This window comes from Caretta caretta, chromosome 4, assembly GCF_965140235.1.
Source record: "Caretta caretta isolate rCarCar2 chromosome 4, rCarCar1.hap1, whole genome shotgun sequence".
Taxonomy (NCBI): domain Eukaryota; kingdom Metazoa; phylum Chordata; order Testudines; family Cheloniidae; genus Caretta; species Caretta caretta.
The window spans coordinates 20,910,665-20,928,390 of NC_134209.1; the positions used below are offsets into that span (position 1 = coordinate 20,910,665).

General features: G+C 42.1%; 1 protein-coding gene and 1 long non-coding RNA gene across 3 annotated transcripts in view; one reads left to right on the forward strand and one right to left on the reverse strand.

The window, feature by feature from the left end:
- Positions 1–1,132: 1,132 nt before the first annotated feature.
- Positions 1,133–17,726, reverse strand: part of USO1 (USO1 vesicle transport factor) — a 64,299-nt gene continuing 47,705 nt past the window's right edge. For both annotated transcript variants that reach the window (XM_048846645.2, XM_048846646.2), the window contains 6 exons: positions 12,858–13,021; positions 8,232–8,321; positions 7,065–7,154; positions 4,744–4,845; positions 3,299–3,514; positions 1,133–1,566 (listed from right to left, as the gene is read on the reverse strand). In XM_048846645.2, the coding sequence (XP_048702602.1) occupies positions 1,495–1,566; positions 3,299–3,514; positions 4,744–4,845; positions 7,065–7,154; positions 8,232–8,321; positions 12,858–13,021 (734 nt within the window). In that variant the 3' untranslated portion in view covers positions 1,133–1,494. The remainder of the gene's footprint in view (positions 1,567–3,298; positions 3,515–4,743; positions 4,846–7,064; positions 7,155–8,231; positions 8,322–12,857; positions 13,022–17,726) is intronic.
- LOC142071829 (uncharacterized) lies at positions 7,089–13,023 on the forward strand. The gene is made up of 2 exons (XR_012668009.1): positions 7,089–7,206; positions 7,994–13,023. It is a non-coding gene; the product is annotated as an uncharacterized LOC142071829 (long non-coding RNA).

Sequence of the window (17,726 nt, forward strand, 5' to 3'; positions counted from 1 at the left end):
ACTCAAACATGCATAAAGCTTCAAACAACCTGAAAACCTTTCACAGAAACTCTCCTTTGTGTCAATACGGCCCAGGACTCTACTCTGCCATGGCCTTTGACCCTTACTCCTCTCCCACAGACTTCAATAAGTTTGAACATAAAGGGATTGCAGAAGCAAACTCTCTTCCTAACTCCTTATTTTAGGATGGTTTCAACTCAACCCATAAATGAGCTGTTACCAGGAGATGATAAATACATACAAGAGAATTTTAAAATGTTTATAATATAGCCAGCCAACCATTTTCATTCACTTGTCTAAATCTTACTTGTCTGGCTTATGAGATACTGTCCTGGGCTATGAAAGCATCTTGGGAGAATCAAAGACAAGCTTCATTCTTACAAACTGCTAAACAGCTCAAAAACTGACCCTTCACCATCATCAAGTTAGCTTAACGAGCTATGAAACCAGTACCTTTGAGAGCACCCTTTTAATCTATCCAGCCAGACTGGTGTTTTTAAGCCTCTCTGATTCAAATACAAATGAGCAGTAAAATCCACAATTAAAAACAAGACAAGAGAACTAAGTGAATGAATACTAAATGGACATATCTATTTTTATTACCAAAACACGAAATGTATGCATTGTGTATTAATTTTTCTCTTTTAAAATCTATTCTCTTATCTACTCTGCATAAAAGCCAATAAATTACATAAATCAGTTGTATTTTTCATTTCTTGACTCAAGAATACAACAATCATTTATGATGATCTGGTAGCACATTTAATTTTTCGGATGAGTTGTGTGTGTTTGTTTTTTAAATATTGAGATGTTCAGCTTAGAAATGCTACCATACTGTTGCAAGTTTCTATGCAACTCCATCCTCATTGTTAGCATAATGGTGCAGTTTCCTTGGATTTCTTCGCTGAGGTACAGACTGCGGTGCAGCCATTTCAGGTGTCAAGGCACGCAACACTGTTCAGTTCAATTGGTTTTAGTACACTTGAACTGGAAGCTGCTGGGTGTGTACAATCCCCAACTCATCCAGCCCCCACTCCCACATCCCACAACATAGCCACTTATTTTAAAGGAACCTATGAGTTCTGATTAGCTTCATGCTGAATGTAGAAGCAATGATTCCATTCAACAGATGTTAAACCAAATACATATGTATTTAATCACCTTAGAGTTCCAAAGAAACATTAAAATGATAGACAAATGCACAGAACTTCTGTAAACGACAATGAACTACGGCAGTAGCATTGTCACCCTCATGCTTTAAACAGTGTCTAAAGCGGCTTCTAAACTGTTAGAAGCTGGGATGCTTTTGTTTAACTTAACAGTGATTTTTGTTTCGCCTATGGTGGTTTCCAAACACTTCACTTCAGAAAATCAGAACATTATTTCCCCATTTGCTTCCGTAAGTGGATGTTTTACTTTGTAGGTCAACAGCATTAGTTTAATTTTGTATTACAATGCAACCTCTAATTTTGTCATGGTGACACTAAAGCACTATTAGTCTTCCTCTTCCCCATCCTCATCTTCATCACCTTGGTCTCCAGATTCAGTATCATCCTCATCTTCCACCTGAAATAAAAATCAGGGATTTCTTTTGAGAGAAGCAACATTTGAGGGGAGTATGAGCCAGAGACCAAACAAATTGCAAAGTAAAGAAAAACAAGCCTAAAGCAAACCTAAAATTACCATACAAATTGCATTTATATCAGTATTTCAACTTCTAGGCATCAACCATCCTGGATTACCACACTGCTCCTGACATCAAAGCTAAGAAGTCAACTCCTGAGATCCACGGGTTTTATTTGACTCAGTCTTGGGAAGAGGAAAACTGTCGTCTAGAGTGAAAGCAGGGGATTTGGACACAGAACTTCCCAGAGTTGTCACTTATTTTCTGTGCCCTTGGGTAAGTCTTCCTCTGTGCCTCAGTTTCCCCACCAGTAAAATGAGAGTACCTACCATACTGATTGCTGAGACTTCATGTCTATGCAGTACTTCAAAACCCTCTGAATGAAGCCATTAAGTGTTATGACTTCTTTAATAATTGGATGACCCACAAACTTTCCACAGAATGTTGTACGGACCCTCTCTATTTAAACTTGGACCAAAGTTTGTAGAAATATTGAACAGAAACATTTCCACACATTTCTTTCAAAACTGACTGGAATTAGGACATTACGAACCAGTGTAGCATGGCCAAGAGGGGTATTATGTGCCATCAAAAGGCTAGACCTCACATCGAGAGACACAGGATTTAGAGATGCACATGAAGTACTTGTATTCAAAGAAGAAATCTAACCAAAAGTCACCTGGCCAACCACATAAGCAGAAGAGTGACAGTTACATGTGATCCGATGCACAAGCCCAGTTGTAAATTATGGTGGGGTTTGTCAGAAGCAATGCACCCTGAAAGGGGCCCATCTAGTGTGCGCACTTGGTGGATTACTATCTGGTAGTAATATGTATGTATGTATCGCTGGGACGTACCCACTCGCAGACGAAGTACAAAATAGCCATGTGTGGTTTTGAAAGACAACTTTTAACCCAAGACAGGTTCCTGCACACAAGAGCTGTCTGGACCTATTTTCTAGCAAGCATGCAACAGCAACACGCTGAAAGCTACTAGCAGTTATTCCTGTCCATGAGCCTCCCTGATTATGGTTCTTAAAGAACATGCTTGTGAGGAGAAGACAAAAAGATGGGCCTTGCAATGTCTCCAGATGGGTAACAAAATCCAGGCTCTGGAGTAGCAAGGGGGGCACGAGTTTTAAACCTGAGAGTGACCCTGTTTATAACTGTGGCAATGTGTCATGGAGAGAGAGAGACATGCAATCAGGTCCGAAGCCACTGGGCTATGTATGTTAAAACCAACTCATTAAATTCCACATGTAAGATCATTGAAAGCCAGTGCCAACTCCAGGGCACTTCTATTCCACTTCATAAGCAGGCTGCAGCTTTTTGAGTTGTAGCTTTTTAATAGTCCAAGGGCGGTGGCTCCATGGAGAATGTAATACAGCCAGCAAACCTCAAGGTGAAATAGGCAGGCAGGGTTGTGGCAAGGTCCCTGCATGGAGAGATGGTCACACACTCATTGTACCAGGTGCATATGGGGGCAAAACCCCCTACTTTGGGCCCCAGCTGATACCCAGTTTGGCCCACGATCTAGCTGCATCCCTAAGCTGTGCACCTGCTTTATTTATGGCAGATAGGGGATAGGTCTGTAAGTTCTGCCAACTCTTCTGTCTGCTTCTACAACTGCTAGCCTATACAATGTAGATACTGGGAGTGACGGTAGGCATCTTACCGGTTCCCCAAGTTCCTTGAGCTTGTTCTTTAGTGCAAGTATTTTCTGATCCTGATCAGCGAGAAGTACCAGGAGGTCATCCTGTTCTTTTTTAGATTCTGTAACTTCTTGGTGGAGTTTGCTCTTCTCATCTTGCAAGACAGCAACTGTACTGTTGATTGAGTCCAGATGCTGCTTTAGCAAAGCTTTTTCCTCAGAAAGTGTTTTAACTTCACTCTGGCAATAGTCACAAAAATAGGAAAGTCACTAACATCCCAAGCAGTCAGTTCATTCAAGTCACTCAAGTGACCATTCATGACAGCTCAACATTCCTGCCTCTACTTTGCCTGGAGCTTCAATTCTACAACCCCTACCCCTGCATGTGCGGTGTCTGTCCCTCGTTAGCCGTCAGGTCATGTGTAGAGGTTTATGAACCTGCTACTGCCTTCAAGCTATGAGCTTGTCCTTTAGCTAAAGCAGCAGGAGCCCATGCTTTCAGATCCAGAGATTAAACAATACTTTGTTTTAAGAAGGCTGCTATGGGTCACTGTACTCACCACTGGTCACAACTCCCAAAGGGAAGAACTGCAGGTAGCTGAATCAAGTTGGACCTGCCGCGTTAATCACGGTTGGTACACAATGTGCTATGGCCCAGTACCCAGTCTGAGTGGGAGAATTGCAGGATTCCACCCCAAAGAGGTAAAGACACAAGACTTCATACCTGGGGGGTGGGGATGGTGAACTCTGGGAACTAGAGAAAGAAGTCAAAGGTGCATCTAGCTTTTACCAGTCACACCCAAGTCCTGGCTGCAATCTCCAAGGCAATCCAGGCAGGACTGCTATTACAACTACAACCCCTCCCGTTCAACACAGCTTTCAGGTGACCTGGACGACACTTTCAAGTTGGGTTTTGCTTTCTGATGTTTAAGGAAGACTTGACAGGTATGCACGCATGCACCATTTTATTCTAAAAAGTTCAGGAGCACCAAGCCCCATCTACCCCAATTTTTATGACTGCCTTAGGAAGGAACATTTTGAGAAGAAAAGGTTAGTGCTCAAGCATTAGAGGCCCAAGAGCATTAAATCTTCAATAAAGGCTTGCTGTCCGCCTGTCACTGAAGTTTAAAACTCCGTTTTCTTAACATGTATTTAATTTCAACTAAAAATGCCTTTCCCATCCTCAACTGTTTAACTTTCATTTTGACTCTTGAGGTCACTTCTCAAGCTCTCCAGACCAAATCTGTCAGGGCAGACAAGAGCCGGATTTCTAATGTGAAAACTCAACAGGAAAAAGCTTAAGATTTTTGGATATAGTAAAAGAAAGTCAATTCCCAAAAACTCGAAGCACCCTCCCTTCCCCACCCTTGCAGGTCACCTTTAATACTGAAGCACTTCACAAAATTGTGACCATAACTGAAAACTGAGTACGCAGTTATTTCAGGTTTTGTGTTTCACCAATGACCAACCTTCAATTCTTTTATCTCTTGCAACAATCTGCCCTCCAATTCACTGTTCTTTGCCGCTGTTATAGCACTGTTGTCGCCCAGAGCGGGAACTGAAGCTGTATTCTGTGGAATAGATATTCAACACCAGGAGCAGTTAATATTTCAATCATACACACAGTGGTCAATGTAATTTTCACTCATCCAGTTGTAGACTTCTTCCCACCACATAGCCAGCATGCTGGAACTGTGTACAACATGTGTACTCGGACAAAATCAAAGACAGACCGATCTCTGAGGGGCTCTATACACTGTCAGACAGATGGAGAGCTCACAAATGGGAACTTGCATCTGACAGCACTCAAAACAGCAACAGGTTTATGTACAGCCATGATAAGGGCTTCTGAGATGCAGGCTGGTGGGCATTCCATAAGCACATCCCGCAGTAACAGACACTAGTAAGGCAAAGAACTGCCTGAAAGCAGATTCTTCCTTGAGGAAGCCAACTATCACAAGCCACCTCCATACCCGATTACTGCAGAGGTATAAGAAAGCCATTTAAGTGGGCACCCATGTTGTGCCCAGGTACTGGATATCAGATGATGCAGTTCCTTCATTTGTAAATTGTCTTGTTAATGCTTCCCTTACAGTAACTGTATAAGCTTTGCCATGAAACTACAGACAATGACAGATTCTTGTATATCAGTGTGATCTCTAAACTCAGGGTCTAAAATTCATCTCTTAAAGTGCTAAGTAACTACATGCTTAATAGAACAGTGGCCCCAATCTGTAAAACCTCCAAACTGGAGTTTTGGCAGTTTCACATGTAGAAGATTTGCTGGTGAAGCCCTATATGATGACCAAGCCAATGTAATTACTTTATCCAAAGCCAACAAATTGCCAGTTAAATGTACAGTATTACACTGTCGTACCTGCTAGTCTTTTTAAATCTCATTCATAATTACAGGTCCACTTTTCTTACACATTTTAAGTAATTATTCCCCACTCAATTGTGTACCAAGATTACATCCATTAAACCACACTGAAGCGTGCATATGGTGTAGGCAACAGATTCAGGAATAAACACACTGACAACACTTTTTCTGACCTTGTTATGTACAGTACGAGTTTAAAATATTAAGCCACTTTCCCCTGGCTTCTTAAGTGATACAAGTATGCAATGGTGTAACACATGCCCTGGTTCTGTGAAGGCATACTCCTCCAGCTCTTATCAGGTATCAACTGATAATTGACTGTTACTTATCTCATCAGAATATTGACTGAAATGAGAGGAAAATAAGGACTCCGCATTTCACTGAAGTTAGTGGAGTTTCATCAAGGTAGTGTTAAGAAATACATAACGAATTGTGTCAGATAAATGTATATTAAATAATGTTAGAGAAGTGTGTGTGTGTGTGTGTTCGTGCGTGTGTATAATCAACAGTCTCAAGAATGTGTAAAAGGCAACTTTTCTGCTTTCTGCATGTGTCTTGTTGACACTGCTTTCAAAGGTTGTAAAAATCAGAAAGTTGGTTTGTGTCTTATCTACAGTGGATTCTTGGACTGTGTAGATAACAGGGCAAAGCAAACCAGACAAATGTGTCATTTACCAGACACATGCAAACCTCCCTAGGAAAACCGACTTGGGAGGATGGATATTGACTGAGCAGAACTAGCCAACCCGTAACTCCAAGGCCACAAGAAGCAGATACGTAAGAGCGAGTCAGCTGTCGTCAGAAATAAGGGAATACAGGAAAGCAAGGAAAAGACAGCTGGACTGAGTAAGGAGGAGGATAGTGATGGCTAAAAACAGACAGATAAGGAGGTACCAATTAAGAGTTTTAGCAAGAGAAGTAAAAATCTAGCCATTTAAAAGGATTTTGGGTTACTGTGTGTGAACATATATTTAGAATAGAATGTTTATAGATGTTTAATAATCTGCACCTATGTGGTGTTAAGAGACAAGATATAAAGGATGTGTGTTTAACAAAGGAGGTTTGACAACTCAGGATTTACACCAGATTAGACCAGTATGGATCTGATGCCAGAAACAGCCTACCTGTGCCCCAGGAGTGGGCAGTTCATCATTACACTACCCTGCTCGATCTGCTTTACTTATACTTTAGGCTTGATTAAGGTGATGCTATACTGTCCTAAAACTCTATATTAAAGCTTTAAATAGTTCAGCTTAGTACCTGGGCTTTTCCCCAGCAGTAGGGCTTGGTTCTGAACAGGCTCTGTATTATTATGAATGATGACAAAGTGAAAAGAGTGAAAAACATTTTTCTACACTTTAATCAATAAGGCCAGGATCAGGAAAGGCTGTAAGAGTCCTACTGAGTTACCATTTGTTGTAACAGCTCCTGTTTCTCAGACTGAAGTTTAGAGATGTCCGAAGACTGTGACTGTATTTGGATCCTCAAGGCTTCTCGTTCCTGTGTCAAAAAACCCCAACAGAATTCAACTGCTTTGAATAGCGACTGTTAGGTAAGGACAAAAGTTCAATTTCTCTTTGGAAGTAAAAGCTACAAATTATGGACCACGTTATTTCAAGTTAGTTATGTGAGGAGTGAGAAGCATTGGTGGTGGAAGTAGGGCTGCTGCCGCATGCCCAGGCTTGAAGTGGTTTCTGTCATATCCAGGGTTTACAGTTTGGTTCAATGGCTCTCAGCACCCCCACTATACAAACCAGCACCTCTGGTGAGAGGCATATTTGTCCACCAATGCCACGCTAGGCATGCTGACAGAGTCCTCAAGGGTACCACCCCAGCACCATTAATAACCTCATGGAATTTTTAAGTAGCCAAATGTTTTGTATGGAATGCAAAACTTCTTAGTCATCTATTTGAGACTTGTTACATTTTTTTAAGCTTATCAGATTACATCTTCATAACTCTCCTGGCTGCTGGCTATTCTATACGCATCTTAATTTATGTTGCAGAAACCTTCCAAATGCAGGTTATCTTAGATAAAGCATTTCTCAATCCAAGTACTGTACCTATTAATGTGCTTTCTAATTGGGATAAAATTAATAGTGGAATACTTTTAGACAGACATCACAGATTTCTTCATTTGGTCATTTCCTAATATAGGTGCTCTTTTCCCTGGTGGAAAGGGCTCTGAACACTATATATTTATAATGCGTATCAGAATTTAAGTGATGTTTTCTGATATGCAACTGCTAACAGACCATCACGAATCTTCAGAAGTTCTGTGTAAGTTTCTCCAATGGCTTAATTCACCTCAACACAAAAGTTATGCTCATTCTTTTCAGGATTGATGGTCTTGATGCTCCAGGATTACGAAGAGCAGCACATAAAGTCTAAATATTCACACACTTTGGAACCAATGTTACCAGTCAATGGAAACTTGGCCTACAACCATCTCCCCATCCTCTGCTATTACTAGCCATAACAGGCAGCTTTGCCCAATGGATGACCGCACACAATTACTCCAAGGTTACAAACAAAGGAAGTTTGGACTCAGTATCTATCAAAGCATCAAGAACTCACCCTACGTAGTTCATTAGCCTGCTCCAATCCAGCAGATGCAGCTATCTGTGACGAGTGCTCAGTTGTTCCTGTTTCTGACTGCAAAGACTTCTGCAACACGAGAAAAAGCAACCATGAAAGTAGATTTATTAAAGTGTTCTCTCACAGCTAAAAGGGTTCCTCACCTGTATCTCGAGGAATTCTTTGAGACAGACCTCACGCTTTCACACCCACGGTGGATACAGTGACAGCACAGCCTGCATCTATGGAAACCTCTAATAAGCAGTACCCCTCATAAGGCCCTCTGCCCCTCATTGACCCACACGCAGTGTGAAAGCACACCAACCTCCTTATTTCCTTCCCCTGCCTCCTCCCCAAAGCCCAGCTGGATTACTAGCACTTGGAGGAGAGAGGAGTGAGTAGGGCGGGCCACGTACATCTCAAATGTTACCACCAAGTAACATTCGTTAGTTTTTTGAGTGGCCTCATGCCCACTCATGGACTTGGGCAAGCAGTGTCCTCTCTCAGGAAGGCAGATCATGACTACTAGAAATACCACTCTGCTACACTGAGCATCATACTTAGGGACTAGTGTGTTACTGTCTATAGTGACTCAAGAAGGTGAGTACTAACCTCAGGGCAGACTGTTAGGAAGCCAGGCACAAACGCTAAATGGGTTGTGTGCTCTACACTTAGATCTCACCAACCAGTTACCAAGGGTGAACTCCTCAGGCACTAAAACAGCCTTAACATGGAGTCACACAGCGTTTTTAATAAATTCTTCACCCCCCTCCTAAAACCCATCCCTGTATCGTTCACTAGGATTTCCTCCTGCTCTACCACTGCCTCTGAAGCAACGACAGGGGCATTCACTTACTGCACATTTTGGCCAATTTAGTTTTATATGGCCGGAAGCCCCACCCACAGTGATGGCAGATCACTAGCCTTTCCTTTTCAGAAAGGGTTTTAAGCCCTAGGCTCCCCTGGCTTTTTAATTCAAAGTTGCGGTTAGGTTTATTTCCAATACCCTCTTCCCGCTTAACCTGGGTGACATGGGGATTTCCCTTCCCCTGGGTTTGTACCCACCCATGGTCCATTGATTCAACATATTAGCAATTTCTGCAGCCTCTAAAACTGTGGATTTTTTTTTTTTTTTGGGTCACACGCTGCCTTTACCTAACCATTGCTCCTGGGCTGTCAGATCAAACAGTTTTCCATAATCACCTTCAACCCTCACCCCATTATCCATTTTCTCATAAACTACATTTTATGTACAGATTCAACAAATTGTAATAATATCAAACAATCTGAGGTTTCTGTACTCCATTCAATTGGTCTCTAGGGTAATCTGAAATCTTTACAATACATTTTCTTTAAATGTCTTGTACACCTTAGCATCTCCCTCCTCCATATCATTCAAACCTGGTCTCAGACTCCTGGCGCAGATGAGTTCCCAAATGAATTTTACAAAAAGTTATCTGAAACTTTAACACCTGGTTTACTGAATATGTTCAGTGAGGCCAAGAAAAAGCAGACTCTCCCATCCACTCTAAGACAAGATGTAATTTCAGTTATTCCTAAACCTGGGAAAGACCTTGGACTAGGTAGTAATTACAGGCCAGTTTCTTTAATCAATTGTGACGCTAAGATTTTAGCTAAAGCTCTTGCTATGCGACTGAAAAAAAGTTCTCACACACATTGTGAATTTATTACACAAACAAATCAGATAAGCGTCCTTTGTGGCTCCAATAATTTGAATCAACTAATGGATATTATTACCGCTTTGAGAGATTCTAAAGAACTCTTAGCTGTTATTTCTTTAGATGCTGAAAGGGCCTTTGACCACATAACAAAATTTGTATTTGGTAAACAATGTATGGTGTGGATTAAGCTTTTATACTCTAACCCAGCTTCCAGGGTAGTTACCAATGGTATTGTTTCTATCCCTTTTCCATTACCTACAGGTACGAGGCAGGGCTGCCGCTTTCTCATTTTCTGCTTGATTTACCTCTAAAACTTTTAGATCGCTATCCGAGCAAATCAGCATATTCATGGTATCAAGGCGGGCCAAACAGAGCACAAAAGTATCCTCTACACAGATGATGCTCTTGTGTTTGTAGCTAAGCCCATGGTCAGCATTCCTAATCTTCTATCCACTATTAATAATTTTGGACTCCTCTCAGGACATACCATTAATTGGGAGTAAATCAGAAATCTTAGACATTAACAAATATGCCCACAAAGATCTTTTATCAGACTGGGACTTTTAATGGCAATCTTCTTAAATGAAATATTTAGACATGCCTAAGATAAATATAGAACCAATTATTGCCCAAATGGCTAACTATCTGTGGAGATGGAGTTTGTTAACCCTCAGTTTGTGGAGTAAAATTAATACTCAGAATATGAACGTCCTTCCCAGAATTTTGTATGTCCTGAGGGGTCTCTCTAGTTCTAGTCCTCAAACTAAGTTTTAAGAAATCCAATAATATTTTCAGAACATTCATTTGAGGCGCAGGTAAGAAATCTAGACTGGCCCTGAAGAAATTACAGCTCCCCCTGTTTCTGGGACGATTCCATTTTCCCAACTTGGAAATGATCATATTTCCTTTTTGTTAAGCCAGGCACCTTTGTGGCTATTAGGCCCCGCACAGACCCCATCTTGGATTCAGATGGAATGAGAACAGGTAAACCTTCTCCCCCTTTCAGGCATTGTAGGTACAAATTATTATAGATCTGATGGCTCCAGAGCTCCCACAGTAATGGCTGTGAGGCAAGCTTGGTCAAGCCTGGCTAGAAAGTTCTCCTTCCATCCATTCTTCTATGCAGAGGCAGTGCTATGGAGCAATCCTTTCCTTAAAACCAGCGGCAAAACCTTGATGCGGAGGGATTGGATGGACAGAGGAATTATGCCTGTGTCACAGCTACCTGACACTGATAAATTTAAACCATTTGTAGATCTTCAGCAAGAATTTGGCTTGCCCTGCTCCAGAGCATGGAAATATCTCCAGTTAAAAGAATTACTTACAAATGTATTTGGCCCAGAGGCACTGGGAGCTCCAGAACCTCCAGAATTTTTAATTATTTTGGAGGAAACTTCCTGGATTTACTCGGCCAGTGGTATCCTTTTACCATTTTCTGGCCCCAAAAAACTGCCAAAGATTGATAATTTGAGAGTTGCTTGGAATAGAAATTTAGGTATACAACTACCTCCAACCCAATGGAATACAATTATATCTATGAGGAGGAGTCCCAGGGTACAACCTGGAACTGTGGGACCCCTGTGCCCATATCATATCATAAGGGTGAGTTTCATACCACACATCACAATCATATCACAATGGTGAACACGGGGATCCCAGGGTGCTATTCTGAGATACAGAGTATCACAATTTAGTGTTAAAAAACAACTATAGACCTGAGACTACAGCTTATTCACCAAAAGACACTGTTTTGAATATATTGGTCCCCACATAGGCTAATGGTAACGGGCCTGATCAATGCTGACCGCTCTTGGAAATGTAGCACCAAGGGAAGTACATTATCTCGCATGTTTTGGGAGTGCCCCTGTATCAAGAATTTCTGGTATCAGGTGGGTCAAAAGATCAATTTGATATTGGATACTACACTGAAGCCCTCCTGCTTCAGTTTCATTCTTGGATATATTCCTGATACCTGGAGATTACTTGGAAGGACCAGAGGAGGGATTTATCCAGGTGAGTTTGGCTGGAATAAACCTATCAGCACCAGAAGGGTGATCTTGCCACTGTCAGATTGGGTGGGAGGTTTCCAGGTTACAAGTACAGGGAATGTTCGCTGTTCATTCTCTGCACTAGCTCATGGAATTAGAGGTGGATTGTGTCTCTGGATCCAAGAGAGCATTTGTACTAATGGGATTATCACCAGGTTTGTCTTCCTCCTCCTTCAGAACTGGGGCACAACTCTCACTGGGCTGTTCCAACGCTGGAGGGGAGGGGTTTTGGTTTTTTTGAAAGTCCAAGTCTCTGCTGTCCTTATGAGATCAGGGAGATGGCCAAAACTGCCGTGCCAACCAGGGTAGCATGTCATATGCAGGCCAATAGCCAGAATGGTGTCTACATTAGCACAAATAGTGGCAAGCTCTGGCTATGGCCAATTTTATGTGGCTGGATCTGCTCCATATAAGACCACATACTAGTCTCCATGTAACCAGTTCATAATTTTTCTTAGAATGGTTAGGTCCCCCTTATCTGTGTAACCAGTTTAGTGGGTCCTCCACTCCTTCCATCCAGCCAGCCCTCTGTCCAGAAGGATGTGCCGGGGCGCAATGCTCACATTCTGTTGGAACCATACTGCCTGCATGTCCTTGGGGCATTATCTCCACTGTTGAATTAGTACAGAACAGCTGCCTAGATTTTTCCCTGGAGTACACAGTACAAACAATTTGGCAGTGTGGTAGGTTTGGATACACAAACTCTCACCCACAGTTTGAGGCAGAAAAGCTCTGTGCAGACAACTCAAGCTATGTTTGCTGTAATCAGTGGTTAGCTGGTTATAACAAACCATTGTCTTTCTAGTGCTGACAGCCACAGCGAAGAATTTCTAGCCTCATGAAGGTAATATTTTTAAGTAGCTCTGCAACTGCATACTGAAGCAGTCACTTCTTACCATGTTTTCAATCACAGAATCCTTTTCTCTCAGCTGTCCCTGTAACGCTTCATGCTTGTTTTTCAATTCTTCTATCTCCTGTCGCAATTTGCTGATTTCTTCTGGCTGAATGCCATTCATCTGAAGCATATCGCTATGGGAACTGTGATGCTGACTGTCCTTTCCTAATGGCCAGATATTTGAAAATTAGTACTTAATAGCACAGATTTTGTTTACACATTTACTATACCCATTCACACAAGGTATCGTCTACAGTAATTTGCTTCCCCCCCCCATAAAGAAATGGAATTACAAACTATTCAAGATTAAAAGATTATATTCTACTGTGTTCAGAAATCTACCCCCAAACACGTGCATGAACTTCAGAAACTTGCCGTGCCTTAAAAAAAAAAAAAAAAGAAGTACATGTGGTTGTTTCCGCCTGCTCATGTAGTCAACCAATGAAAGGGTGAAGAGTCCAAGTGTGGGACAGTAGGTGTAGGCCTGCACTTCACCACAAACATCCTAATGCAGAAAACGATACTTCAGTTCACTCTGTGTTTTGACCTAATTGCACAAATTTTAAAATTCATTTCTATTTCAACAGACATCGGAATACATATCCGAGGCTCAAGATGCCTTGCCAGGTAACACCACTCACATCAAGAATATGAACATAAAATTAAACTGCCCCCTACGTAAAATCAGCCTGTTCACAGAACTGTAGTGCCCCCACGACCTGGAGCACCTGCCTAATCCCTCCATCCCAGCATGAAAAGTCCAGAGTATCCGGACCTTCAAACCCTACACAGACCCCCAAGCACATGGGATTTGCAGCCTGTCCTTAAGGTTAACAGATTTGGGCTATTTTGGATCAATGGAGGGAGGGAGTTCATAAGCAGAGGGGCTCTCAGACAGCATTCACGAGCAGTCCCCTTACATGCCAAGGAAAACGGCAATGCAGGACCAAGGAACACTGACGTGGGCCCTGCGTGGCCTCATCCTCTGCCTACTTGGAGCAGTGGTGGTAGGGCAGCAGCACACAGCTCCCTTCTCTCCTCAGGTGCGACAGTGGGATCAGGGAAGAGGTCCGCCACTTACCCTGTAGCTGGGGTTTATCTGCATGTGGCCCAAGCCCACTGCCCTCTTCTTGCGCTTGATTCTCTGCTGGGATGGCATCGGCAGGGCCTTTATCATCCCATTAAGACACATGAGGCAGTTCATACCTTTCAGGGCTACTGTTTCAAGAGCTGACAGACGCAGGCACGCACATGTGCCACGCTTTGTCCACATTCTTAAGCTTTTCTTCACAACAGTCACTGCTACAAACGCACGTTAATGACAAACGCTTCAGATTCTGATGTGCTCACATAGCCGCAGGGGCTGGATCCCGAGGCACAGGCCTATTGTGTCTGCCTTACCCTGCCTTGCCAAGGAAACTAGCATGAGTGCCTACACTGATCTCAGCTGCAGCAGTAGGACAGCGAAGAGCTTGAGACCTGCCAGCCTGAGGGTCTGCCTCTCTGCAGTCTCGTAGGCCAAAGCCAACACCATAAACGGCAGCTAGACATCCACAGCAACCAATGTCGATTCCTGAGCACTGGTATCATATACTCAGGGTTAACTGTACAGAGCAGGTAACATTTTCTTCAGTGACTTAGGAGCCCAGGTCCCACTGAAAGCCAATGGCATTTAGGCGCTTACATCACACTGATGAATTTTATAAGCTTCATCTGTATAGAATATATTAAGTCATTCATGGAGCAAATTTTCATTGTACAACCCAATGACAGAAAGTTTTCATCCTGAAACATCTCTAAAACCACAAGTGTGTAGTCACAGAAATGTAAGGCTGGAAGGATCTCGAGAGGTCATCTAGTCCAGACCCAAATGCTGAGGCAGGACCAAGAATACCTAGTCCATTCCTGACAGGTCTTTGTCCACCCTGTTCTTATAAACCTCCAATGATGGGATTCCACAACCTCCCTTGGAAGCCTATTCCAGAGCTTAACTACTTTTACAGTTAGAAAGTTTTTCCTAATAGCTGATCTAAATCTGCCTCACTGCAGATTAAGCAGAATACTTCTTGTCCTACCTTCAGTGGACAAGGACGACAATTAATCACCATGATCTTAACAGGCCTCAACATATATGAAGACTTGTTGACAAGTCCACCCTTCAGTCTTCTCTTCCCAAGACTAAACATGACAAATTTTTTACCCTTTCCTCATAGGTCAGATTTTCTAAACCTTTCATAATTTTTCTTGCTATCCTCTAGACTCTCTCCTGCTTGTCCACATCCTTCTTAAAGTGTGTCCAGTTTTGGACGCCACAATACTCCAGGTTGAGGTGTCACCAGTGCCAAGAATGGGGGGACAATTACCTCCCGGGTCTTACATGTGACACTCCTGTTAATACACCTGAGAATGATACTAGCCTTGTTCATTGCTGTCTCATTCAATTTGTGCCCTTCCCCCCCCCGAGGCCCAGAACCTTTTCCACAGTACTGCTGCCTAGCCAGTTATTCCCCATTTTGTTGTGCATTTGATTTTTCCTCCCTAAATGAAGTACTTTGCACTTGTGTTCATTTAATTTCATCTTGTTGTTTTCAGACCAACTATCTAATTTGTCAAGGTCACTTTGAATTCTAATCCCCTCCTCCAAAGTGCTTGCAATACTTTGGTTTTAGCCACACATTTTATAAAAGCATATTCTCCACTCTATTATCCAAGTCATTAATGAAAATATTGACTAATAACCAGACTGAGGACAGACCCCTGAGTGACCCCACTAGATATGGCCTCAGAGTTTGACAGCAAACCATTAACTACTCTTCTGAGGATAATTTTTCAACTAACTGTGTATCCACCTTATAGTATTTTCATCTACATCACATTTTCCTAGTTTACTTATGAGTCATGTGGGACTGTGCCAAAAGCCTTACTGAAAACTACATACATTACATCTACTGCTTCCCCCCATCCCCTAGGCCAGTAACCCCAAAGGAGGAAATTAGCTTGGTTTGACATGATTTGTTCTAGACAAATCATATTGGCTATTACTTACTAACCTTTTACCCTCGAATTGCTTACAAACTGATCATTTAATAATTTGTTCTAGTATCTTTCCAGGTATTGGAGTTACGCCGACTGATCTATAATTCCTCGGGCCACCTCTGTTCCCTTTTTTGAAGATAGGTACTATGTTTTCCCTTCTCCAGTCCTCTGGGACCTCATCTGTCCTCCAGGAGTTCTCAAAGATCATCCCTAACAATGCTGAGATTGCTTCTGCTAGTTCCTAAATATCCTAGGGTGAATTTTGTCATGTCCTGCTGACTTGAATACATCTAATTTATATAAATATTCTTTAACCTGTTCTTTCCCTATTTTGGCTTGTGTTCTGTCACCCTTGTTAATATCTATGGTGTTGAGCATCTGGTCACAATTCATCTTTTTCGTGAAACTGAAGCAAAATAGGCATTAAACATTCCAGCCTTCTTGATGTCATCCATTAGTAGCTCTTGTTCCCCGTTAAGTAGTGGGCCTACACTTTCCTTCATCTTTCTCTTGCTCCTAATGTATTTACAGAACCTCCTCTTAATGACTTTTATGCTCCTTGCTAGGTGTAACTCATTTTGTGTCTTAGCCTCTCTGATTTTGACCCTACCTGCTTGCACTATTCTTTTGTTACTCATCCTTACCAATTTTTCCACGTTTCCACACTTTCTAGGATTCTACTGAAGCCATTAGGCCAGTCTCTAGTAAGAAAAGGCTTCCTGTAATATGGCAACACCCTCATTTCCCTAATCCACACAAAATGGCCTAAGATTTAGTACCAGAATGTGGTAATGAGGCCTATAACTAATTTTTTTAATACACAAAACCATTAAAACTCCTTTACTTGTTCGTTATGAGGTATAAACCTTACTACGCTTGTCATGGCAAGCGGACAGAATCCATATAGCAGTAGAGTATCTTGCTAGTTTGTTAAACTGGGTTAGCTGCTTTGGGTCTCCCTAAAGTCATGAGTGAGATTTTACTGTACACAATGCCCCATTTTTTGCTTTTTTACAGCAGAATCCATGCATTGTTGGGCAATCGGGCTGCAAAATGCAACCTTTTGTGTTCTCAGAAAAGTTTCTAGCCTCTGATTGCCAAGGCTGGCTTCCAAATGTGAAGCAATATGGGGTTGTCTTCCTGCAACTCCAAAAGTCCATAATGATAGTTCTGACAAGCGTGAACTACCCCATTCATTTCAAAGGGACATCAACTGTGAAACCTGAGGACACCTGAAACTGGTGGCACTTCGCTGCTGCTCATGAAGCAGGAGCCTCCAGTTCGTGTACTTTTTCTGAAATGGCATCCAATAGGAATGAAAAAAAGGAGCAGCAAGGCAACTAGCTGCTGACTCCTCCACCTTTGTCTAACATGTTCAGACAGTACCTGAAGAGAGCCATAGAAGTAAAAATTCAATGAATGGCAGGGTGGAGGGAAAAGGACAAGCTTCCCCACTCTGTTTCCTGAATCTGAACCTGCTGAGTGCTCCTCTCAAGCTACTCTGCCATTTCCCAGGCCCCTGCAGCGAACACCGCCAGTTTCCCTATTTCTAATCCATGTATCAGTTGTTCACACAAGATATTCCATCACCAATAACTGAAAGTATGGCGGCAATATAAAAAAAAATGTATACATCAATATTTTTAATCTAATTTAATAAATTAGATACTGGTAGAAATACTGTTCTAGTTGCATTCTTATTTAATTCAATAAAATAGGTCCTGGTTTTTCATTTGTGTGAATTATAGCGTGCTGCAGAATTTAGGACAGCACGTTGTTGAAACTGGAAAGGATTGGTTTCTGCAGAATTTAGATTGCTTGCCATGAACTACAC